Source organism: Oncorhynchus nerka, linkage group LG14, assembly GCF_034236695.1.
Source record: "Oncorhynchus nerka isolate Pitt River linkage group LG14, Oner_Uvic_2.0, whole genome shotgun sequence".
NCBI classification, from domain to species: Eukaryota; Metazoa; Chordata; class Actinopteri; order Salmoniformes; family Salmonidae; genus Oncorhynchus; species Oncorhynchus nerka.
In genome coordinates, this window is record NC_088409.1 from 84,812,296 (window position 1) to 84,839,122 (window position 26,827).

Below are 26,827 nucleotides of genomic sequence, written 5' to 3' on the forward strand. Positions count from 1 at the left end.
GGACTGACTTCGGCTGAAGTTGTGACAGAAAAGCTCGTCCATTGTTTGAAAATTGCCTTTTTGCCTTTGTGCAGATTGCCATGTCTCATTTTTGATTAATTGAAAATGATACTAAAAAAAATCTCTCTTTTTCAAACAAACATTGCAGAGCTGGCTACAATTTCAATTTCACCCCCCTGAAAAGATAGAACAAATATTACAACAAATATTATGGCTGAACACAAATATGATGGTTGATAAAATACCTGTATTTATGGGAAAAAAATGTAAAATGGTATTTTGTTCTTCAATGATATTGTAAATTGGAATGGTAGAGTTACAGTTGAAGTCGGAAGTTTACATACACTTAGGTTGGAGTCATTAAAACTCGTTTTCCAACCACTCCACAAATGTCTTGTTAACAAACTATAGTTTTGGCAAGTCGGTTAGGACATCTACTTTGTGCATGACACAAGTCATTTTTCCAAATATTGTTTACAGACAGATTATTTCACTTATAATTCACTGTATCACAATTCCAGTGGGTCAGAAGTTTACATACACTAAGATGACTGTGCCTTTAAATAGCTTGGAAAATTCCAGAAAATGATGTCATGGCTTTGGAAGCTTCTGATAGGCTAATTGACATCATTTGAGTCAATTGGAGGTGTACCTGTGGATGTATTTCAAGACCTACCTTCAAACTCAGTGCCTCTTTGCTTGACATCAGGGAAAATCAAAAGAAATCAGCCAAGACCTCAGAAAATAAATTGTAGTCTGGTTCAACCTTTGGAGCAATTTCTAAATGCCCGAAGGTACCACATTCATCTGTACAAACAATAGTACGCAAGTATAAACACCATGGGACCACGCAGCCGTCACACCGCTCAGGAAGGAGACGCGTTCTGTCTCCTAGAGATGAACGTACTTTGGTGTGAAAAGTGCACATCAATCCCAGAACAACAGCAAAGGACCTTGTGAAGATGCTGATGCTGGAGGAAGATGCTGATGCTGATGCTGGAGGAAACAGGTACAAAAGTATGAATGATTAGCAGGACAGGAAAATGGTGAAATTCACACACTTTTTAAAAAAAAATCTTTATTTCTATTTCACCAGGTAAGCTAGTTGAGAACAAGTTCTCATTTACAACTGCGACCTGGACAAGATAAAGCAAAGCAGTGCGACACAAACAACAACACAGAGTTACACATGGAATAAACAAGCGAGCACTACAGTCAATAACAAAATAGGGAAAAAAGTCTATATACAGTGTGTGCAAATGGCAAGAGGAGGTAAGGCAATAAATAGGCCATAGTAGTGAAGTAATTACAGTTTAGCAAATTAACACTGGAGTGATAGATGAGCAGATGATCATGTGCAAGTAGAAATACTGGTGTGCAAAAGAGCAGAAAAGTAAATAAAAACAATATTGGGATGAGGTAGGTAGATTGGGTGGGCTATTTACAGATGGGCTAGGAGACACAGGAGACACAAACAAGGTCATACCTGCACCCTCTTCCTGTGCTGACAGAGTTGGGGTGTACCTGAACTCCTCACAAGGCACTCTATCCTTCTACCTAGTCTCCTCTGACACACTGACCCACCTGCACACATTCCACCACCTTCACTGAACCCCTCTATCCAGCATTTTCAGTCAATGACTATTCATCAGTGTCCCTGTGCTAGGTCTAGAATGAGGAGTAAAGGAGAGTGATGTTGAATGTTTACTAATAAACTGTTGTCATCCTGAGTCCATGTCAGAGTCAAGACCATATCCTGTTCAAGGGTGATCAGTTGGCCCGAGAAAATACATGGAAATACTCAGTTCATATTTTCTATAATGGTTTGATATTTTTTCAGTATATTAAAAAAATTACAAACATTTCAGTGTTTCGAACGACCTCCATTCCTGAAGTGTTCGTGTCTCCGAGGTCCTACTACATTTATACTGTATATTTCTTATTCAATTTAGGAAAGAGGAAGACATTGATTTACAGCTTTATGCTAGTTCTGTGAAAGTATAACCTCTTCTGTATAATATGTCGTTGCGTTCAGATACAAGGGGAACTTCTCCTTTGTTTTGTTTCTTTACATTGTTCTCAGCATTCGAGGTGTTTTATTTTTAAATAATGAAAATGGAAATTAAATCTATTAATTGTACTGTATGCATGATTGTGGTCTTATGTGTTATAATACACAATAAATATGATTTTTAACCAATAAAAAGTGATTTAATTTCTTAATCTCGTTACCTCAACATGTTTTGTACTGTCACGCCCTTTTGGTTTGGTCAGGGCGTGAGTTGGGGTTGGCATTCTGTTTGTGTTTGGCCGGGTATGGTTCTCAATCAGGGACAGCTGTCTATCGTTGTCTCTGATTGGGAACCATACTTAGGTACCCCTTTTCCCACCTGTGTTTGTGAGAGGTTGACTTTGTTTAGAGCACTTTGCTTGTGAGTGTCACGGTTAGTTTTTTTTTTGTAGTGTTTATTGTTTTGTTTGGCGTCATTTGGATTAATAAAAATGTACGCTCACCACGCCGCAACTTGGTCCTCTCCTTTGAACAGCCGTGACATGTACTTTCATCTCACCAATCCATCCACACTCACTCCCCTGAAGGGTGGACTGTTAAGAATACATACTCGCCCTCAGGGCTGGAGAGAGAAAGAGGGAGAAGAGCGTCAAAGGCTTGGCTCAGCAGGTCTTTTTCAGAGCTGATCTGATAGGTCAAAATACCAATTAGTGAAAAAAAATATCCCAATTGGGCTGCCTGTCTGAACACAGCCTACGAGGTACACGAAACAGCACACACAGAGATAGAAGCCGACATATGAAGTCAGCCATGCTTGACTTGCACAGCACCATCTGTCTCCCTCCAACTTTTAATGAGACATGAGGAGACTAGAGCATAGGGAAGAGGCTGGATTCATTCAAGAAGACATCTTGTTTTTAGACTAGAGCCCTTCTCATTGCCTACTGGGTATTTTTGCCACATAGCGGAAAGATGGGGATATATCTGCTTCCTTCCTCTAACACACCCTTTGATCACAGACAAGAGGAAACAAAGTCATAGAAATCCCTGGCCTTTTGTATCTGTTGAATTATTGGTTGGTTTGGCAACTGTGTGCTTTAGCAGAGATCTTCGTTTGACCCAGGGGTGCACACACTGCATTCAGAATTTGAAGGTTAAAATTGATTTGTTGACTTTGAGCTCTTGCAAAGAGGCCTTGAAATGTTAAGGTAAGCATGTGTCATCTAGCGCCCTCTGCTGACCACTATACACAATGACATACGGCTGGTGGCAACAAATCAAGACAATACTCACTAATTTGCAATTAAGAAAGTCATGTTTACTTTGTGGTTAAATCAGCTGTTCAGAGAAGAGTAAAAGCAGCCATGTTGTAGTATTGTCAGTGCTATCTGAGATCCTTGACGTCCCTACCCTAAACGTAACCATCTTAATGTTTTATTTTTAAAATATTAAAACATACAATCTACCTGCAGTGAAGCCGCTCAACATTAACACTACATTCAGTCATCTAGCTGACTCCCATCCAGAACGACCTACAGGAGCAACCAGGGTGAAGCGCCCCGCCCAAGGGCACGTTGACATATCTCCCACCAAGTCAAGACGGACTCGAACCAGAGACCTATCGGCCACCGGCCCAAGTTCCCAACCGCCATCTTAAAGTTAAACTTCAATGTGGTTGGGATGTCCCAAGGGTCCCCGGTAGCATGGACTGTTGTAGTACCCACATGCTACAGCTGTAGCCTCCTTTATGCTGATCTGCCTGTTTTATAATACATTATCAGGGTATTGTTAAAATAAGTAAAATATAATAATTACATTATTAACATTGTATTGTATATAAAAATATGAACAAAGTATCGTGCAGATGCAGAAAAACAGACCGGCACACTCACCATCAGAACAGATAGGTCCAGGTTAGTAGCCTAGTCCTGACTGAGGTGATAACTCCCTCCAAAACTCGGTCACCAGACAGACAGACAGTCATTTGAGTGCTATTAGCTTCTGCAGCTAGCTAGGCTATAAGACAATACCACGTCACATGGATTAGATTAACCTCCAGGTCAAGTCACCAGGCTACAGGCCTTGATATTATGCAGATACAGTAGCTACCACTTATTTTGCTGCTGTAAACTGTGTGTGGAAACATATGGCTTTTTTTTACAATGCCACTTAAAAGTGGAGGACACGTCTAGGCTGTGACCATATTGTGAGGGGAAGTCCTTTACAACAATGTCAAATGGATTGACTTTGTATAGGACCTTCATGGTAGACAGGGAAGGGATAGACTGGCAATAGAGCCCCTTCTGGACTGGTTTTACAGAATTCTAATTCCTACTGTCCTACCATGATTAAATGTGTTTCACCATGATAATATCTTCTCTGACTACTGCACTCAAAGACAAAAACCTCTTGCTTTATAATAGAACCTGCCTTGCTATCACAGTGGTTGCCTGTGAAATTGTGCAATATTACACAAATCCACAAATATGTATTCTCAATAGCAAATAAACAAATATTTGTAATTATTAAATTAAAGCCTAAATGTATATGTATTCTGGAACATTGTTACATTGTGGGAGGCAACCCATCTGCCTGGAGCAGGTATTCCCAAACTGGGGAACACAATGCCGTCGGTGGTACGCCAAGCAAAAATGTGATTCACATTTTTGTAAATAATAATAATACTAATAAATAATTATTTTTCAAAAAAATCTTCACATTTTCAGTCAATTCATATTTTCCAACGAAGCTATACATTTAGGTGAGTTTTTTTTCTTCTCGCCTTAGTAGCCTCGTTTCACTGCCAAAAATAAAATGAAACCATCTAGTGTTCAGCGAAATAACAACACAATGTCAAATACAGGTAGCCTAGTCAAATAATTAACATTCAATCACATGTTCAGTTTGCTGGAAAATTGATATATGGTTAAAAAAAGTAAGGCCCACATCCATAGAGACACATACCAGCTCTACTGGTAATACTGCTACTACCAGCAGTGTTACACCTTCACCTGTCGACGACACAAGTTGTTCTGCTTCCATAGAGACACATACCAGCTCTACTGGTAATACTGCTACTACCAGCAGTATTACACCTTCACCTGTCGACGACACAAGTTGTTCTGCTTCCACGAGCACATCCAATGCTAGCATCAGTAATTCTACATTTGTTGTTAGCCCAGCTAACATGGACACTGACAGTTGTGAATCTGATGCGGCCAAAGAGCTACTGCCCCCTTACCCAGGAAAGCACCGAACAACAGACGGGGACAATGGACCATCGAAGAGGCAAAAATATGATGAGAACTACATTGATGTGGGGTTCACTTATATTGGGAGTAGTGCCTTTCCTCAGTCACAGTGTGTTATAAACTCAGCAAAAAAAGAAATGTCCTCTTACTGTCAACTTCGTTTATTTTCAGCAAACTTAACATAAATATTTGTATGAACATAAGACTCAACAACTGAGACATAACCTGAACAAGTGACACACCGCCCCAGGCCATGACGGACCCTCCACCTACCAATCAATCCCGCTCCAGAGTACAGGCCTCGGTGTAACGCTCATTCCTTCAACGATAAACGCAAATCCGACCATCACCCCTGTGAGACAAAACCGCGACTCGTCAGTGAAGAGCACTTTTTGCTAGTCCTGTCTGTTCCAGCGAAGGTGAGTTTGTGCCCATAGGCGACATTGTTGCCGGTGATGTCTGGTGAGGACCTGCCTTACAACAGGCCTACAAGCCCTCAGTCCAGACTCTCAGCCTATTGCGGACAGTCTGAGCACTGATGGAGGAATTGTGCGTTCCTGGTGTAACTCGGGCAGTTGTTGCCATCCTGTACCTGTCCCACAGGTGTGATGTTTGGATGTACCGATCCTGCGCAGGTGTTGTTACACATGGTCTGCCACTGCCAGGACGATCAGCTGTCCATCCTGTCTCCCTGTAGCGCTGTCTTAGGCGTCTCACAGTACGGACATTGCAATTTATTGCCCTGGCCACATCTGCAGTCCTCATGCCTTCTTGCAGCATGCCTAAGGCACGTTCACGCAGATGAGCAGGGACCCTGGGCATCTTTCTTTTGGTGTTTTTCAGAGTCAGTAGAAAGGGCTCTTTAGTGTCCTAATGTTTCATAACCGTGACCTTAATTTCCTTCCGTCTGTAAGCTGGTAGTGTCTTAACGACCGTTCCACAGGTGCATGTTCATTCATTGTTTATGGTTCATTGAACAAGCATGGGAAACAGTGTTTAAACCCTTGACAATGAAGGTCTGTGAAGTTATTTGGATTTTTACAAATTGTCTTTTAAAGACAGGGTCCTGGAAAAGGGATGTTTCTTTTTTTGCTGAGTTTATGTGCAAAAGTACTATCTCACAACTTGAGGAAACATTCACTCATGCGCAAACATTTAGAAACAAAACATGACAACTTTCGAGTAGTGAGACATGTCTAAAAGCAACAGATACTGTACCATTAATAAGAAGGGGCTAAAATACTATTGTGGAGGACTGCAATTCTTCCTGCTGCCGCGGATAATGCTGGGAAAATGCTGAGGGGAAAAGTTTTCAAATATATATATAAAACAGACAATGCCTTCATCAAACAACATTGTTTCACGACGCATCAGTGACATGGCAAGAGACGTTTTGAAACAATTACTGCTTTGCATACAAGCCAGTGAACTCTATGCGTTACAGATGGATGAGTCAAAAGACATGGCGGACCTGGCACAGCTCCTGGTATATGTCTGTTACATTTATGGGGGGTCAATTAAGGAAGACATCCTCTTCTGCAGACCACTGGAAACCAGGAGAGGACTGGACAGCTTTGTGACATCAAAAGGACTTTGGTGGTCAAGATGTGTTGGTATCTGTACTGATGGTGCAAAAGCCATAACAGGGAGACATAGTGGAGTGGTAATGCGCATGCAAGCAGTTGCTCCCGACACCACTTGGGTACACTGCAGTATCCACAGAGAGGCTCTTGCTGCCAAGGGAATGCCTGAGAGGTTGAAAGACATTTGACACTATAGTGAAAATGATTAACTGTTAAAGCAAGGACACTGAACTATTGTGTATTTTCTGCATTATGCAATGATATGGGCAGCGACCATGTAACGCTTTTACAACATACAGAAGTGCACTGGTTGTCAAGGGGCAAAGTATTGACACGTTTTTTTTAATTGAGAGACGAGCTTAAAGTTTTCTTTGCTGACCATAATTTTCACTTGTCTGACCGGTTGCATGATGACGAGTTTCTCACACAACTGGCCTATCTGGGTGATGCTTTTTCTCACCTGAATGATCTGAGTCTAGGATTACAGGGACTCTCCACAACTATATTAAATGTGTGGGACAAAATTGAGGCTATGATTAAGAAGTTGGAGCTCTTCTCTGTCTGCATTAACAAGGACAACACACAGGTCTTTCCGTTGTTGTATGATGTTTGTGTGCAAATGAACTCAAGCTCATGGACAATGTCAAGTGTGATATAGCAAAGCACCTGAGTGAGCTGGGTGCGCAATTACATCCCGAAACGGACGACACAAACAACTGGATTTGTTATCCCTTTCATGCCCTGCCTCCAGTCCACTTACCGTTATATAAACAAGAGGGCCTCGAAATTTAATCAGAAGCCACTGGCAGATTTCTGGAGATGGCTGCATTCAGTTTCTTGCCTTGGCAAATCGCTCTCTAAAGACACTGATGCCCATTGTAAACATGTACCTAAGTGAGAGTGGATTCTCAGCCCTCACTAGCATGAAAACTAAATACAGGCACAGACTGTGTGTGGAAAATGATTTAAGACCGACTCTCTCCAATACAACCCAGCATTGCAGAGTTATGTGCATCCTTTCAAGCACACCATTCTCATTAACCTGTGGTGAGCAATTCACCATTTTTGATAAACAAATAAGGTTTTATATGTCAGATGGCTAAATAAAGAGCAATATTATTGATTATTATATTATTATTTGTGCCTGGTCCTATAAGAGCTCTTTGTCACTTCCCATGAGCCGGGTTGTGATAAACACTCACACTCATTCTTATGTTTAATCAATGTATCGTATAGTGTGTGTGACAGGCTTACAATGATGGCAACAAAAATTGAGAGTGTGCTGACCCTGGTGCTAGAGGGGGTACACAGCTGGAGGTTGAATGTTTGAAGGGGTACATGACTATAAAAAGTTTGGGAACCACTGTTCTAGAAAATACATGGAAATACACATTATTTTCCATAATGGTTTGAACCCCACCCCCCTTCCAGTACATTTAAAAAATTACAAATATTTCAGTGTTTTCAAACAACCACCATTCCCGAAGTGTTCATATCTCTGAGGTCCAAATGTGTTTGTACTGTATAGTTCTTATTCAATACAGGAAAGAGGAAGACTTTGTTTTACAGCTTCATGATTGTTCTGTGAAAGTATTCGGACCCCTTGACTTTTTCAACATTTTGTCATGTTACAGCCTTATTCTAAAAATGGATGAAATTGTTTTTTCCCCCTCATCAATCTACCCACAATACCCCATAATGATGAAGCAAAAACATTTATTTTAGCAAATGTATAAAAAAATAAATGTGATTATAACATTTACATAAGCATTCAGACCCTTTACTCAGTACTTTGTTGAAGCACCTTTGGCAGCGTTTACAACCTTGAGTCTTCTTGGGTATGACACTACAAGCTTGGCACACCTGTATTTGGAGAGTTTCACAGATTCTTCTCTCAAGCGCTGTCAGGTTGGGTGGGGAGCGTCACGACACAGCTATTTTCAGGTCACTCCAGATGTTCGATCGGGTTCAAGTCCAGTCACTGGCTGGGCCACTCATGGTCATTGAGACTTGTCCCCAAGCCACTCCTGCTCTGTCTTGGTTGTGTGCTTAGTCGTTGTCCTGTTGGAAGCTGAGCCTTCGCCCCAGCCTGAGGTCCTAAGCACTCTGGAACAGGTTTTCATCAAGGATCTCTGTACTTTGCTCCGTTCACCTTTCCCTCGATCCGGACTAGTCTCCCAGTTCGTGCTGCTGAAAAACATCCCCACAGCATGATGCTGCCACCACCACCATAGGAATGGTGCCAGGTTTCCTCCAGACGTGAAACTTATGAATACTTATGTAAAGGCATAAGGCATCTGTTGTTTGTTAATAAATGTGCAAAAATGTAAATTAAATAAACTTTTTCACTTAGTCATTGTGGTATTGTGTGTATATTGAGTTTAAACAATTATTTTTTATCAATTTTAGAATAAGGCTGTAATGTAACAAAATGTGGAAAAAGTCAAGGGGCCTGAACTTTCCGAATGCTCTGTTCTGTATGCTATGTTGTTGCATTCAGATACAAGGGGAGCTTCTTCTTAGCTTTTTTCTTTGTGTTTCTCAGGGTTATTTTTATTTTGGAATATTAATTACAATGGAAATCCTATTAACTTTTATCAAACTCAATGTATACTGAACAAAATTAAAGCATCATGTAAAGTGTTTCATGAGCTGAAATAAAAGATCCCAGATGCATATCTGTATTCCCAGTCATGTGAAACCCATAGATTAGGCTCTAATGAATTTATTTAATTGACTGATTTCCTTATGAGTTGCTCCTGCAGTCAGCACACTGTCTAATTAGCATAATAAAAAATAAATTGGCATCAAAATCCATCTGTTTGAGCTAGACTTGTTTTTTTCCCCTATGGCCTGCGTCTCACTCCACCACCGATGTCAGCCTTCCACACCTGAGGCGGAAGGTGGCCTAGCTACACCCCGGAAACTGGTCTTCTCACAAAAACGCTTTGGGCAATAAACTACTAATAAATACGGAACAAAAATATAAAATGTAACATGCCAAATCAAATCCAATTTTATTGGTCACATATATGGTTAGCAGATGTCAATGCGAGTGTAGCGAAATGCTTGTCGTAAAGTGCTAGTCCCAAATTTTATGAGATTAAATAAAAGATGGAAAACAGAAAGGAAAATGCCACACACTGCTGCTCATGCTCCCAGGTGGTTTTATTTCTAACAAACCTGTCGACCCTTAGGTCTTCATCAGGCACCCCAGAAATGTTCCATACGCACAAAAAGCTTATTCTCTCAAATATTGTGCACAAATTTGTTTACATCCCTATTAGTGAGCATTTCTCCTTTGCCAAGATAATCCATCCACCTGACTGACTGACTGGTGTGGCATATCAAGAAGCTGATTAAACAGCATGATCATGACACAGGTGCACCTTGTGGTGGGGACAATAAAAGGTCACTCTAAAAGCATGCAGTTGTGTCACAACACAATGCCACAAATGTCTCAAGTTGACGAAGGGTGTAATTGACATGCTGACTGCAGGAATGTCCTCCAGAGATGTTGCCAGAGAAACTGGGGAGTATTTCTGTCTGTATTTGCTGGACCTGGCTCCCCAGTGTATGGGCCTGTGCCCTACCAGGCCCACCCATGGCTGCACCCCTGCCCAGTCATGTGAAATCCATAGATTAGGCCCTAATTATTTTATTTGAATTGACTGATTTCCTTATATGAACTGTAACTCAATAAAAAAATCTATGAAATTGTTCCATGTTGCGTTTATATTCTTGTTCAGTATAATAGCTCACCCTTTTGTAAAGGAACACAGTTCAGGTTGAGTTTGTTCCTCATTCAAGCGATGCTGCTCTCCCTTCACCACCTGGATAAGTTGGAAAGGAGAAAACAAATACAAACAGTGATATAATGGGACCAAAGATGTTTGCTCTGAGCATTTGTCTATGGAAATACTGAAGGGCTTGAGGGGTCATTGCTACAGTGACAAGAAGACAAACGATTAGCATCACTGACATTACTTATGATCATTTGCTAATAACTTTTTAACCCTTTGGAGATTCTTGGTCTGTAATAGCAAATCACTGAGTAATTGCGCCTCATGGTGTTTGAGTGGAGGTGAGCTGCAGCTGATCCAGGAACTTCAGGGAAGTGGAATGTATTTGAATTCTTGGTTGTTCTGGTCTTCCAGTTTAATCCAACGTAAAATATTAAGGTTGAAAAATCTGCATTGTTGTACAAACAAGCTGCTATGGTGTTACCAGATCATAAGAGTGGCATTTCCTGAATAAAAAAATACAATTAAAAAAATAAAAGAGCCAAAATGTTTTTATTCAGTCATTCATACATTGTTTGTGCGCTGTCATAAATTCTTCTGGTATCTTATAATTGATATTTGGTCTCTTGATTTATTCCATGAGCAAAAAGCAGAGAAAATCTTGTTCCAAATGTGAAATGAGATAAAAATAGAAATAGACTAAATACTGAATGACAACATTGAATTTGATGGTATCTGGCAATTTAATAAAACAATCTTATTGAAACGGAATAAACATAAAAAGTTATGAATGTTTTTTCGGGGGTATTTCTGTTTTTCTGTTGTTGTATTTTTGTCAAATGCCTTTTCCATGTGTCTTCTTCATTACCTTAAACATAGTTACCGAAATAGTCGCCACCTTGCTGCTGGGCGATGGGCTGAGAGCCCCAGTTCTGCTAGTTGGTCTGCCGGCGCTTTGAGTCAGGCTGGTTGAAGACGTCTGCCTTCCTCTTCCCGCCCCCATGGTTCCCCCTGGCTTTTCGGTTACCGCGGCCCCTCTGTGGCTGGAAGGGTCCCCCACGGGCCCTTACTCTGCCATCCCTGGGCCCTGCAATGGGTGGACCCCTCTGCACATAGCCCTGTGTGGGTGGTGGTCTGCGGTCCCTGGGTGGGGGTAGGCTTTCCCTGCTGGGCAGTCTGCCATGGCCCCTCATGCTGTACAAGTCCTCGTAACCGTAGTGGGGGTCCTCGTAACCGTAGTGGGGGTCCTCGTAACCGTAGTGGGGGTCCTCGTAACCGTAGTGGGGGTCCTCGTAACCGTAGTGGGGGTCCTCGTAACCGTAGTGGGGGTCCTCGTAACCTCTGCGGGGGTCGTGATAGTCAAAGCCGTAGTAGTCATCGTAGCTGTTGTAGTCTGGGGGATAGGCGGCATAGTCCCCGCCCCCTCGGCCACGGACCCTATCCGGTGGAGGTATGCGTGGCGGTGGGTGGTTGTAATCGGCATCATTCCTGTAGAAAACATATCAGCTTCAATGTAATCCCATGATGAGAGATCTACTCAATCAGATAATAGATGTTAGTAAATCCCAGTCTCTCTGTGGCCTCACCTTCGGTTTCTGGTGGCCTGGCGCTGAGCATTTCGAGCCTTCTTCCTCTTTGCCATTCTTATCTCAATCTCCCCTCCCCCCAGCTCCTTCCCATTCATTTCTGCCATTGCCTAAGACAAACAGGAAAATTGTTACATAGCCGAAACAAGGTAAACCCCCCCCCATAAAAAAACAGACAACAATGAATATGTTTTAACCCACCTTCACAGCTGCGTCCTTGTCTTCAAAGTGGACAAAGGCGTAGTCTTCTATCTTATTCAACCGGTCCACTTTGCCAAATGCAGAGAAGGTCTTCTCCAGTAGCTCCTCTGTGACGGAGGCGGCCAGCTTCCTGACAAACAAGACCTTCACCTGCTGACTCACACGGACATCAAAGTTCAACTCAGTTTAGAAAAGTAGAAATAAAAGCACAAGTTGAATAAAAGACAACAGAAGTGGAAGACAGAGGGGGTAAAACAAAAACAAGAGATGGGGAGAGAAAGAAAGAAGTGTGAGAGAGTGAGTGAGATCCACAAAGTGAGAGAGAGAGAGATGACTCACCTGGGCCAAGGCACCCGCATTGCGCTCAGTGACCGGGTTGGCCCACTCCACAGTGACCGGGTTCCCCCACACCATCACCGTGTCACTCATGAGGCAGAGGCGGGCCTCGGCTGCAGACTTGTGGTCCTCGTACTCCAGGAAACAGAAGCCACGGTTCTTCTCCTTGTCATCCGTCTGGGGGTAGAGGATCACTTCCTGAAGCCCCTCTGGAGGAAGAAGGAGAGTCACATCACTGATATGTGACCAATGATGACCCACAGAACATAAAACAATGTAAACAAAATTGGTCTGCACTTAACTGACCTGTGACTTTGCTGAAGTCCTCCAATATATTCTCTCTGGTCTTGTTTTTTGGGATTGATCCGACAAACAGACGGTTGTTTGCTACGGATTTGCATACTCCAAGGTATTTCCTAGACCGGATTTCATAGTTGTCACACTGAAAACAAGAGTAGGGGAAAGATGACATTGTAGCATTGAAAAGGGTAGCTGAAAGTGGTCCGACAACTGCTCCAATTAAATATGTATCACATCTTGGGCCGGTTTCTCAGACACAGATTAACTCTGACCCTAGACTAAATGAAGATTCTCGATTGAAAGCGATTTTTAGTGCAGGACCAGGCTTAATCGGTGCCTGGGAAACAGCACCTTGGTTCTTAGAAGATAAACTAAGACTATAGACTGGCTGCAGGGACTTACAAGTTTCACTGCCTCAGTTGCTGCATCCTTGCCGCAGAAGGTGATGAAGGCGTATCCCCGGTTCTGACCCGAGAGGGGGTCCATCATTAACCTCAGGTCCCAGATTGGGCCAGCCTTCTCAAACAGAGGCACCAGCTCATCTTCATACAGGTCCCTGGGGATCTTTCCCACAAACACCTAAAGGCAGAAAACAGAGCCTGAGTGAGGGTTACACAATGTGATCGGGGAATAGAAAACTTTTCTGTTGACATTCTTGGAGCCACAGTCTTGCAAACTCATTTATCTTCTCTATAGCAGTCAATGGCTTTGCCACGATGACCATGACCCTTTCAAATAATGTTACAACTCCAGCAGCTTTACCTCAGTTCCAATCCCAGGCTGTGCTCCTTTAAACACTTCCTCTGGTGGGGGCCCTCCGTATTTCCTCTGTTCGCTGGTGACATCCAGGGTGTATCCTGTCCGCTCCAGCAGAGCCTGGGGAACACAGACATTAGCATAACCACTACATAACTACACAACCTGAGCAGGTGTACAGACACACACAGGAAGTTCTAATGACGCAACTGAATGAACATTCAAACTGCTGCATTTTACCTTGATCTTGGACTCAGCAGGACCCTTAGTGGATTCTTGTACTTTACTTCCTTGTACTTTACTTCCTTGTTTTTCCCTCTGTCTGTACGTCTTCATAGCTGCACAAAGAAAAGCACTTTTGTTCTGGAAATTAAACCACAGCAGAATTGCTTTATGTATTGGTGTTATGAGCAGAGGAAAAATGATAGACCCCTCAATGTCAACTTCTTAGACTCGAATGTATCATCATTAAAACTGACTTCCATTCATTCTCATTCATTCAGCTCCCCCTGTAACTCACCTGCACATGAGATGGGTCACTTTCTTTGAACTGTGAGAGTACAGACAGCGCTCCCTCTTCATTCAATGCCCGCAGAGCATCGATGACCCCCTCTTCTAGGTCAGCGTACGCCAGCAACCCTGTGGGTACAAGACAGATTACTACTATTACAAACTGGCCTTTCATGGAACCTCGAGCAACATCGTGTATCTTTAGAAAATAGATTAGACTGCCCCACCGGTTGAGAATATGTTGTCGAGACTCTCAGCCACGTTCTGCCGCAGTCCAGCATCGATGAGTGTCTGGTAGTTCTCTGTGTGCTCGCCTTCGGCCACGACTTCCCTAAGCTCATTTTCCTCCTTCGTTAGGGCAGAACTATCGTTCACCTCGGCAGCAGCCATTCTCCTGGGAGAAAAGGGAATAGAGAGAAGACAAAAACAGAATTTCTGTTCAAATGTTGCTCATTAGAACATAATATTTGACATTATAATCTAAAACACAAACATATTGTTTCAACTGCTTTTTACAGATCATGACACTAGTAACTTGTAGGGAACACAAACGTCCCCATTTCTAATATGCATATTTGCAAATGCTGTCCTGCTGCAATAGTTACTCCCATCTAGCTAACCCCCCGAAAGTACTCAACAGTTTGCAAGAATATACCGTTATGCTTGTTAACGCTGCAGCTCAGTGTAAACAAGCGTAACGGAACGGTTGGTATCTTCTGACAATCTTAACAGTTTGTAGCTAAAGATGTTGTAAATGCATCAGAAATGCTTAAACATTCATTTCAATGCGAAAAACCGTGGTCTGCAATAACAAATACCTGGAGACAAGTTAAAGGCACGTTTATATCGGGGACAAGCTAGCTACAGTAGCTTGTCAAGCCAAAGTACTGTATATAAAATGTCGCGCTAGATGGCTTTGCGGTGTTTTTCTTGACTAAGCACCGTCCCGCCCCCTTCCAACAGCCAACGTTAGCTAGCTAAAAGACTGGATTGTCACAACTTAGAACTTTCACATCCAACCAAATAATCGTTTTAGCGTTAGAAATACCAACATTAAAAAAACACAACCTAGTATCAAGATTCATAAGCTTGGCTACGCAAATAGCTAGCTTGCAGGGCTAACGTTAGCTAGTTAAATCCAAGGCCTGTTAGCTTGCTGGACACCTTTCAGAACTCGAATAAACCATCCGCCAAAAGAGGTGAACAATTAATAGTTAACATACACTTACCTATCTTTTCCAGGAAAATAACACTATCGAAAAATATATTTTTTTAGCAATTACCCAAAAGAGTGATCCAATATGGTAAATATGAATAAGATGTTTGAGAAGAGTCGAAGCGAGAGGGATTACTTCTTCTTCGATGGGGTTTAACGGCGGTTGGCATCCAATGTTAATGGTGCATTACCGCCACCAGCTGGACGGGGTATTGAATAAGCAACTTAAAAGATGGATTAATCAACTCATCATACAAAATAAAACACATCAACTAAAAAACATCATACATCAATCACAGTCCACTTCAAAATACATCCCTACACAGGCTACATTCACCAACAGGATTTCTTGCACCATCTTGGCTGTGAAATCATAAAGACCCAGAAAACGTTCAGCGGCATTCACAATGACTCCAATTTTCTTAGAATTATTCTCCAATTGTGCTGTACAGTTTGACCATTGCAATAAATAATACAAAGTCCACCGTTTTAACATGTAGCATTTCACTATCCCTCGGTTGATGAGAAACATTCACAGGTCGTTGTGGCTCTACTACCATTACTTCTTCCCCGCCACTCGTTCCTTCCAATTTTCTCACCGCCTCCAGATAGGACACCCTTGCAACCTCATTCTCCTTCACCCTAACAAGGCACACCAAAACTTCAGGCACATGTTCACCTCCACAGTTGCAGCATTTCCCTTCATCTGGCATATGATATTCATCCCTTCTGCACACACTTGACATAAGACCAAATATTTTACATTAATGACACTGAAGGGGCTTGTGCACAAAAGCTCTTATAGTGTATCTCATGAATCCTGACTTCATATATTCATCAAAGAACAGTAGCATGGATGAAGTTAACTTCTTTACTCCATCCACCATACAGGTCAATCGACGTGCACCAACCACTCCATCGATGTCTTCAGTTATATCCTCTGCCTTTATTTCTTACACCACCCCAGAAATAACCCAATTGATACGCGCCCTGCTACGAAAATCCATGCAGGAAGCGTTCCACTCCGCAGACACGCAAAACAATCGAAATGAGACCACGTCTTGTGACTCTCACCGACTACACACTTTCTTCCAACACATTACAGATTTTCCTGGAGACTTTAAACGGATTCCCAAGTAGCATTGATTCAAAACCCTGACTCCAACTAAAAACAGGTCTAGCAGTTCCCTATTTTCCAACATAGCTTTTACTGCTCGTTTCCCTTTTTCTTCGTCACTGTAACCCACTCATTCTCACTTTCTGTACTATTAGCTTCACTTGACTCACTAGCAGTTTCAAACAAAACCTACATTTCCACCATCTTCCCGGTCCCCCAAAATCTGTCCGCGAAAGACTTCTTCTATGATATAATGGCGGTCCGCAAACAATCGTTTAAGTAAATGCCGCCACCTACTGTGCTGGAATGCACGATCAATCATGATCTGTGCTACCATGAAAAGAAAAGAAAAACAAATAAATCCCTACTAAGGTATACTACACCCTCCCCCTCCCCAACGCCATTAAACATTATCATGCTGAAACACTCCACTATTAGGATTGTTCAGCATGCCAACAACCATTTCAACAGTAACATCTGTTACCCCAATCTCTCTTTTGCAGTCTCCACAATAACCTTCAACCTGGCATTTCTGCTTTCCACAACCCGGGAAGTATTGATAACCTTACCAATAAAAGCTATTCAGTCAACTTTACTCATTATCAAAGTGAACTTTGACACCGCACATTCATGAGAACACGATTTCTGAACAGACCTCCAAAACATGCCAGGACCAGCAGAAACACAAGCCCCAACATTAGGTCCACTTCCTACAGGAGCAGCCATGGAAGCTCCATCATTCCACACTGTAGTTTCACCAATCTGTCTTACAGACTCTGCATACGATGGATCATGACTAATTATATATTTCTGAGCCTCTCTCTGCACCTGGCATCCACCAAATGCTTCACCATGTCCCCCGCACAATTACAATACTTAACCTTCACATTACTCCCATATTCACTGTAAGAATGTTCCCCTCCACATCTCTTCCTTCCTTTACAATGAACATGTCCCATTCTTTGGCATTTAAAACACCACAATGGGGATGGGACACATTCTCTGACATTGAAACGAAGGAATCTTATCTGTACTTACCCCGGCATAATCTTCTCAAACTTCAGAAGCACTGATAGGCTTTCACTTCTTTGAACTAGTCCATTCCTGTACTCCGTGTTCACCCATGACTGTGACCAAGCACGCCTCCAACACCATCCTTAAGTTTGCTGACGACACAACAGTGGTAGGCCTGATCACCGACAACGATGAGAGAGCTTATAGGGAGGAGGTCAGAGAACTGGCAGTGTGGTGCTAGGACAACAAGCTCTCCCTCTATGTGAGCAAGACAAAGGAGCTGATCGTGGACTACAGGAAAAGGTCTGAACAGGCCCGGAGCTGTAGTGGAGCGGTTTGAGAGTTTCAAGTTCCTTGGTGTCCACATCACCAACAAACTATCATGGTCCAAACATACCAAGATAGTCGTGAAGAGAGCACGACAACACCTTTTCCCCCTCAGGAGACTGAAAATATTTGGCATGGGCCCCCAGATCCTCAAAAAGTTCTACAGCTGTACCATCGAGAGCATCCTGACCGGTTGCATCACCGCCCGGTATGACGCTACAGAGGGTAGTGTGTATGGCCCAGTACATCACTGGGGCCAAGCTTCCTGCAATCCAGGACCTACTGTATATACTAGGCAGTGTCAGAGGAAGGCCCCCCAAAAAATCTAAACCAGTCACCCAAATCATAGACCCTTCTCTCTGCTACAGCACGGCAAACAGTACCAGAACACCAAGTCTAGGTCCAAAAGGCTCCTTAACAGCTTCTACCTCCAAGCCATAAGACTGCTGAACAATTAATCAAATGGTCACCCAGACCATTGACACCCCCCACCCCACCCTTTATTTTTAGACTGCTGCTACTCGCTGTTTATTATCTATGCATAGTCACTTTACCCCTACCTACATGTACAAATGACCTCAACTAACCCCCGCACATTGACTCAGTACAGGTACCCCGCGTATATGGCCTCGTTATAGTTATTTTATTGTGTTACTTGTTATTTTAAAAAATGTATGTAGTTTATTTTGTAAATATTTTCTTAACTCTAGTCCTTGAACTGCGTTGTTGTTTAAGGGCTTGTAAATAAGCATTTCATGGTAAGGTCTACACCTGTTCTATTGGGCGCATGTGACAAATGACATTCGATTTGACATATTGTTTCAGCACAGCTGTTGCTACACAAACTTCTTCTCCATTTCATCCACACTTTTTATTTTTTTATTTCACCAGGTAGGCCAGTTGAGAACAAGTTCCCATTTACAACTGCGACCTGGCCAAGATAAAGCAAAGCAGTGCAACAAAACAACAGTTACACATAAACAAACGTACAGTCAATAACACAATAGAAAAGAAAAATAGAAAAATCTATGTACACTGTGTGCAAATGTAGAAGAGTAGGGAGGTAGGCAATAAATAGGCCATAGAGGCGAAATAATTTGAATTTAGCATTAATACTGGAGTGATAGATGTGCAGATGATGATGTGCAAGTAGAGATACTGGGGTGCAAAAGAGCAAGAGGGTAAGTAATAATATGGGGATGAGGTAGTCGGGTGTGCTATTTACAGATTGGCTGTGTACAGGTCCAATGATCGGTAAGCTGCTCTGACAGCTGATGCTTAAAGTTAGAGAGGGAGATATAAGACTCGAGCTTCAGTGATTTTTGCAATTCGTTCCCGTCATCGGCAGCAGAGAATTGGAAGGAAAGGTGGCCAAAGTAAGTGTTGGCTTTGGGGATGACCAATGAAATATACCTGCTGGAGCGCATGCGGCTGCGGAGTGTTGCTATGGTGACCAGTGAGCTGAGATAAGGCGGGGCTTTACCTAGCAAAGACTTCTAGATGACCTGGAGCCAGTTGGTTTTTATTTTTATTTTACCTTTATTTAACTAGGCAAGTCAGTTAAGAACAAATTCTTATTTTCAATGACGACCTAGGAACATTGGGTTAACTGCCTTGTTCAGGGGCAGAACGACAGATTTTTACCTTGTCAGCTCGGGATTCGATCTTGCAACCTTTCAGTTACAAGTCCAACGCTCTAACCACTAGGCTACCTGCCATCCGTTTGGCAACAGATATGTAGTGAGGGCCAGCCAACGAGAGCATACAGGTCGCAGTGGTGGGTAGTATATGGGGCTTTGGTGACAAAACAGGTGGCACTGTGATAGTCAGTTTCACGAGGGTATGTTTGGCAGCATGAGTGAAGGAGGCTTTGTTGCGAAATAGGAAGCCGATTCTAGATTACATTTTGGATTGGAGATGCTTAATGTGAGTCTGGAAGGAGAGTTTACAGGCTAACCAGACACCTAGGTATTTGTAGTTGTCCACATATTCTAGGTCAGAACCGTCCAGAGTAGTGATGCTAGTCGGGCGGGAGGGTACGGGCAGCAATCGGTTGAAGAGCATGCACTTAGTTTAACTAGCATTTAAAAGCAGTTAGAGGCCACGGAAGGAGTGTTGTATGGCATTGAAGCTCGTTTAGCACAGTGTCCAAAGAAGGGCCAGATGTATACAGAATAGTGTCATCTGCGTAGAGGTGGATCAGGGAATCACCAGCAGCAAGAGCGACATCATTGATATATACAGAGAAAAGAGTCGGCCCTCCAATCTGACACACTGAACTCTATCTGAGAAATAGTTGGTGAACCAGGCAAGGCAGTCATTTGAGAAGCCAAGGCTATTGAGTCTGCCGATAAGAATTGACAGAGTCGAAAGCCTTGGCTAGGTCGTTGAAGACGGCTGCACAGTCTTTTATCGATGGCGGCTTCTTACCGCCATTTCCGACTCCTTGGCTTGAGCAGTCACCTTGTCCATCAAAGACTCTAATGTTCTAAAGACAGTTTTCAGAAACTGGATGTGACGACCCACAAAATACTTATTCTTGTGTGATTTTTAATTTGATTTATTTTCCCCCTAATTTCGTGATATCCAATTGGTAGTTGCAGTCTTGTCCCATCACTGCAACTCCAGTACGGTCTCTGGAGTGGCAAAGGTCGAGAGCCATGTGTCCGCCGAAACACGACCCTGCCAAGCCGCACTGCTTCTTAACACACTGCTCGCTTAACCCGGGAGTCAGCTGCACCAATGTGTCGGAAGATGTGCCTGGCCTGCCACACGAGTCACTACAACGCTGGGCGCCGCCTCATGGGTCTCCTGGTTGCGGCCGGCTGCGACACAGCCCAAGATCGATCCCGGATCTGTAGCGACACCTCTAACACAACTCTGACCCTTGTCACCTCGACCTGCCTCCCTCACACCGGACAACTCCGATTCCCAGCAACATGGGCACCCCTACAGTTGACACACACAACTTGTTCCACCAAAACGACACATTCCTCTGTCCCATGCCGTCCTGCACACTTCTCACATCTTGGAATCTCCCTCCTACACACTGCTGCAACTTGATCATAAATGTTCCACATGAAACACAGCAGTGGGTTCAGCACAAAAACTCTAACAGGATAACTGATACTGTATATCCTAACATGACTTTGTCAGGTAAAGACTGATTACAAACTCAAAAGGACAGACAGTATCTCCTTTGTTTCACCCACTCGCCACCGGGTCTGCGTCGCAACAAACGACGGGCGTCAAACACTGGGAATCTTGAACTTCAACTGATCCACACTTAACACTCCCTGAGAAACCACTCATTTCAATGGTGCCCTGGTCCTAAGAGCAATGCAAGAAACAGATATTGACCTGAGTTGTGTGGCATGGAGCACCAGCTCCCTCTTGGCAGAAGAAATACAAAAAAAAACATCACAAGTCTACTTTGGGTTACTGATTTAACAGTACCCAACTTCTTTCCCACCCAACGTGATACCACATATGAATCAGCCAAAAGGCAAGGATGCACTTTCTCCAAGAATCTTACTCCCACTGGGCCAAAATAATCTTTATCATAACCATCGGGACAAGACTCTGGGATTTTCAGCACACTTGCCACTTAGGTAATTCCCCCTCACTCTCATCGACCTCACCATCTGCACAATAGGACCATGCCTTATTTAGTGCTTTTTTTTGCGCTTTGCGGTCGCCATCTTCTTCCGTGTGTCGACCATACTCATAATGCTGTCCTCATGGACAATGCCCATAGCCTCGGCTCCGACCTCAGTCAAAAAATGCACCTAGCTCACGAAAATACGTTTTTGTATGGAGGTCAATGAGAATCATTGTTTTCTTCTGTATCATAGCGGATTGCAAACAAGCATTATAGGTGCATGCTGCCACTGCTGCACAGTGGGAAACTATAGAAAAAAATAACCATTCTAGGTAAGGGGGAAAAAACATCATACAAAATACTAAAATAGACACACAAAAAAGCACCCCACTCCAGTCATATTCCAAAACAAGTCCCATCCCTGTGCAGAAGCAGGGGCCTGTGATGACAGAAACATCCTTTGACAGGATTTCTTGCACATTTTCTCTGATTTCTTCTTCGTTTGTGCAGTGCAGTTCATGACCATAGTAATAAATTATACAAAGTCCACTTTTTCACATGTTATATATCAGGATCCATTGATTGTTGAAAAACCTTCACTTGTGCAGTCTCCTCTTCACTGGTGCAGTCTCCACTCTTCTCAACACAGATAGGAAACAAACTGCACAGTCCTTATTATCACAACCTCTGTCTCCTTCACCCTAACATGGCAATCCAGGGACTCGGCGCATGTTCGCCACCACAGTTGCAGCATATAACGTCAGCTGACATATGATATTCTTCCCGTCTGCATACACTTGATACATGCCCAAATCTTTTGCATGTATTAACACTGGAGGGGCTTGTGCAAAAATCCTAGCTTTACATGAAAAGGGAGAGATTTAGCCAAAAACAAACGATAATATGGACGAAGTGGGTCAGGCAATGTGCACCAATCACTTCACCTACTTCCTCAGGTAAATAATCTGCATCCATTTCATGTGAAACCCCATAGATAACCCCCCTTGATAGGCGCCATGCTTCAGGAAATCCGTGCACAAATCATTCCATTCAAAAATCTTTTTGGAGGCATAATGCACACTTCTTCTGTTCGGAGGACACAACAAATCTGAATAAGACCAGCTTGTGACTCTCACCGACCCCCTCACCCAACGCATCTATGACACTCCTCGTGACTTCCTCAAAACCCTCACTCAGACTAAACAAATCTAGGGATTTCTTAGTTTCCATCACAACTTTACTTATTTGGTTTCCTTTTAGTTTTTCACGACTGTAGGCCCCTCGTTCTCACTGTCTGGTGAGTCTATTTGCAACGTGAGACATATTTGATAGAATTAAGCAACGCTGCGTTTAAGACCACATTTGCCCTTTGTTCTCCCTTTTTACGTCTGGTCTTAACAAGAGATGGATCACCGTTGTTTGATACTGTTTTCCTTGGTTTATTTGGCGTGGGTTACGGCCAAACAGTAGCCTGTGTTGAGTTTGGTTAATAAACCGGGAATTCATATACACAATCCTCTGTCTGGACATTTGATCATTTATGCTCTAGCCAGGTCATTACAGTATGTTTATGTAGCCCCATAATACCATAGAAGTAGAAGAATGCCCCCCCTCCCACCTATTCGGTCATGGCTAAAGGGTATACAGCTTTTGTTGTTGCATTTCAGCTAACCCTTTTCCTAAATGTACCTAATTCTCCTAACCTGCTATGTTAGTTCTCCTAACCTGCTCCAAAATTCAAATCTGACAAAAGATGCAGCCCATCTAGACAAAAGCCACATGATTTCACATCCTCCAGCCTGCCTTCCATCTTTGAAGATAGAAATTCTGTGCAACATCAGAATGTATATCACAAAGAGATTTGATGAGTGTCCACAGGTGCTGCGTAGAGATGGTCTGACTGGGTGCTGTTCCTGGGAAGCTGAGCGTAGTGGGAAAGAGTTTCATAAGTGTGGCATATAAAAACATGAGCAGGGTTGGTAAAGCCCGTAACTGTTTGCTTGCTTACAATAACTAATTCTGGCGCCTGAGACTCATCAAACTGGCACAATAATGAGAGCATGGTCATACCTGTCCCCTCTTCCTGCGCTGACAGAGTTGAGGTGTATCTGAACAACTATCTAGTCTCCTCTGACACACTGACACACATTTCACTCCACCTTCACTGAACCCCTCTATCCAGCATTTTCAGTCAATGACTACTCATCAGTGTCCATGTGCTAGGTCTAGAATTGGCCTAGAGATGGGGAGAAAGGGGGGTGATTATGAATGTTTACTAATAAACTGCTGTTCTTGAGTCCTTGACAGAGATGGTGTTTAGACCATATCCTGTTCAAGGGGATCAGTTGACCTAGAAGATAAGGAAAATAATGCGCATTTCCATGTAATGGTTTGAACATTTCAGTGTTCTGAATGACCTCCATTCTCAGTGTTTGTGTCTCTGAGGTCAAGTTTTTAATCCCAAACCACTACACTTCTAAGCCCAGCAGGTATTGGGATAGAGAGATAGGGCACACAGAGATAGAAGTCGATATACGAAGTCAGCCATGCTTGACTTGCATCGCACCATCTGTCTCCAACTTTTAATGAGACACCAGGAAGAGAAACGAGACTTCAGCATAGGGAAGAGGCTGGATTAATTCAAACAGACATCTTGTTAGACTACAGCTCTTCTCCAAGGTAATGGTCTGCTGTGTATTTTTGCCGCATTGTGGATAGATAAAAGGAAGAAGGGGTATGGTGCGAGGTGCTGGAGTGTCTCGGCTTAACCTTCTATATTTCCCACTGCAACACCGGCGTGATTTGTACTTCTAACCCCTTTTAAACATTGTGTGTTTGAGCTACATACTTCTGGGTTGTACCATTGGATTCATCCATTTCTTCTGCACCGGCTTTGTCAGTGTGATTAACGGGGGCCTGGCTAGAGCGCTGTTTGTGAGACAAATGCAGATCCCGATGGGGCGAATCCCCCCCAAGCCTTTTTTACAAAAAGGTCCGTAGAGTTATCTAAAAGCTATCTATGAAAAGCTGACTCTCACTAACATGCCTTTGATGCTCAAGTGTCATTAGAAGGGGTTCAACTACATAGATCATAGGAAATCCAAGGACATGTCTATAATAGTGTAATAGGATCATAGTTGCTTTAATAAAATCGTGGTCACTGACTAGTTGGATACTAATTTACCACTGAGCAATTTCTGTACGTACAACATTCATAGAAAATCATTTTTAAAACAGGTGTTTGCTTTCTCTGACATTAGTAACAAAATAAACTAACGAATGTAACCGTTTATGTCAAATTGTTTTGTCCTACTTGTATCCCTGGTTTTCCTAACAATAAAATGGTAAACCTCTGAAGCTAAATATAAAAGGGCTGTACATTCAGATAAATGAAAAGCAAATAATGAAAAGCAATATTTGTTGGGGTCTCAGGTTTAATAACCTTCTCGATGCTCTTACATTTATGGAGATAGCTGCTCATTAAAAAACACCAATCTACACAGAGGATTCACCAGTCTCAGCTTTAATGTGCTGTCTTATGCAGCTTCTAAGCTTTTTAAGGAGCACATTCTTAGATCATGTTCTTTCCCTTATCATCCTTGCCTACCCTCCGATTACAGGGCAGAGTCAAATCCAATTGATAGATTGTGACAGGAGGCCAATTTAGCATGTCTAATGATACGGAATGGGTCGTATTTTCAAAGGATTTTCCTGAGGCTGTTTTACATGAGCCCTATGCAGTCAATTACTGCTGGATAACAAACTCAGATAGAACTCCTCTGTTATGTATGAAATAGGCTAGGTCTATTCCATGTTAAATCACAGATACTATCAAGTTCAATCCCAACATATTAAGGATAGCTTCAGACTTGTCTTTCAGACTCAAATGTACAATCTCTTGTACCTCACTGAAGGACACATCCATAGCACCAGTCTCTCAATGTAAAGACCTTGGGCAACAGGGACATACAGTACACTTAGGGGACAGTAGGGACTATGTGCTCTTCAGTGTTCCTAGAGGATGCCAGGTGACTACTGCTCTATCTGCATTACTGCACATGGGTAAAGGTACACAATGCCAGCAAATAGACTAGAGCAAGGGTATTCAACTCTTACCCTACAAGGTCCAGAGCCAGCTGGTTTTCTGTTTTACACAAATGAGTTGCACCCACCTGGTGTCCCAGGCCTAAAGCAGTCCCAGAGTAGAGGGGAACAGTGGGGGTGGGAGAGAAAAAAAGCAGTGGAACTGGCATCGAGGTCTAGAATAGAGTTTGAGGGGACTAGAACAACAAGTCTTTCAGTTCTTTATTAACTGAAAAGGCTCATTGTCAAACATAAGGCACATATTTTCCTCATCTGCACAGATGTCATACTGAGCAACTCAAAAGTCAAAGTTGTCAGTAGCTTAAAAAAAGTACAAAGTGTGTAGCGCTGGGATTGTACATGGAATACAGTGTCATGTTCTCCTGTGACATATTCACAATCTGTCCAGTACAAACACCACATTCAATCAGGACAAAATCCTGAGTTGCATTCAACTATTCGAACAGACAGGACCAATTGCTGGCATGTTAAAATACGTTTCTTTTTCTTAAAAAAAAAAAAAAAAAATTAAATTAAAAAAAAATCACACATTTGTGGATGTATACATTCTACAGACATAGCTGGGACTGCTGGCCTTTGTCATGTGACTTTAATCTTAAAACACATTGCTCAACAATGCCAGTAGATTAATTAAGTCACACTTCCTCAACCTGTCACCTGATTAAAACATCCCCAGGTCAAACTTGGCAAGCTATGCCCTAAAAGTCCTTTTGTAAACAGGAAATTTAAACTAAGACAGCACCAGAACAAAAATAAATCCTACCGTTGTTACAGAGCAATTGATAGACATGTAATGCAGTGTTTCCCAACCCTGGTCCTCCAGTACCCCAACAGCAACCCACCTCATTCAGCTGATTTGAGGCTTGATGATCAGTTGAGTCAGGTGTGTTTGTCCAGGGTTTCAATAAAAAGGTGTACTGTTGGAGGTACTCGAAGACCAGGGTTGGCAAACACTGATGTAATGGACATAAGTTCCACCCTTTAGCCAACACGGCTGCCTTAGTTGCCACACATCTTCAGCCATCAAAAGGCACCTATGAAGCCACTACCATAATACCTCATTAAATCTGATTGTTTTGCAGCTCAATTCTCTCGAGGCAAAACTGCACTTGGGAGGACGCATCAATTAAGACAAATGGCAGGTCCCTGAGGACCACACAGACAGATCGAT

At 42.7% G+C, this 26,827-nt stretch overlaps 1 protein-coding gene across 5 annotated transcripts; it reads right to left on the reverse strand.

The window, feature by feature from the left end:
* Positions 1–2,615: 2,615 nt before the first annotated feature.
* Positions 2,616–16,829, reverse strand: LOC115141976 (heterogeneous nuclear ribonucleoprotein R-like). 5 transcript variants are annotated; one of them, XR_010458546.1, is made up of 13 exons: positions 16,804–16,829; positions 14,505–14,671; positions 14,288–14,406; positions 14,008–14,130; positions 13,774–13,887; positions 13,414–13,590; positions 13,018–13,153; positions 12,715–12,920; positions 12,376–12,528; positions 12,175–12,284; positions 11,457–12,076; positions 10,608–10,678; positions 2,616–2,633 (listed from the first exon to the last, which is right to left on the reverse strand). XR_010458546.1 is itself a non-coding variant. In XM_029681415.2 (11 exons), the coding sequence occupies exons 1-11, from the start codon at positions 16,812–16,814 to the stop codon at positions 11,524–11,526; spliced, it is 1,869 nt and encodes a 622-aa protein (XP_029537275.1). In that variant the 5' UTR covers positions 16,815–16,829; the 3' UTR covers positions 11,124–11,523. The 5 variants fall into 5 exon arrangements, 1 of the variants encoding a protein (XP_029537275.1); XR_010458547.1 differs by lacking the exon at positions 2,616–2,633 and adding an exon at positions 3,308–7,010; XR_010458548.1 differs by lacking the exon at positions 2,616–2,633 and adding an exon at positions 9,996–10,461.
* Positions 16,830–26,827: the final 9,998 nt, after the last annotated feature.

Bases quoted from the DNA above. Each gene is read 5' to 3' on its own strand.
- LOC115141976 (XM_029681415.2), bottom strand. The intron at 12,921-13,017 runs GTCAGTTAAGTG...TTCTTCCTCCAG, and splicing joins GGACTTCAGCAAAGTCACAG to AGGGGCTTCAGGAAGTGATC. The intron at 12,285-12,375 runs GTGGGTTAAAAC...TGTTTGTCTTAG, and splicing joins ACAAGGACGCAGCTGTGAAG to GCAATGGCAGAAATGAATGG.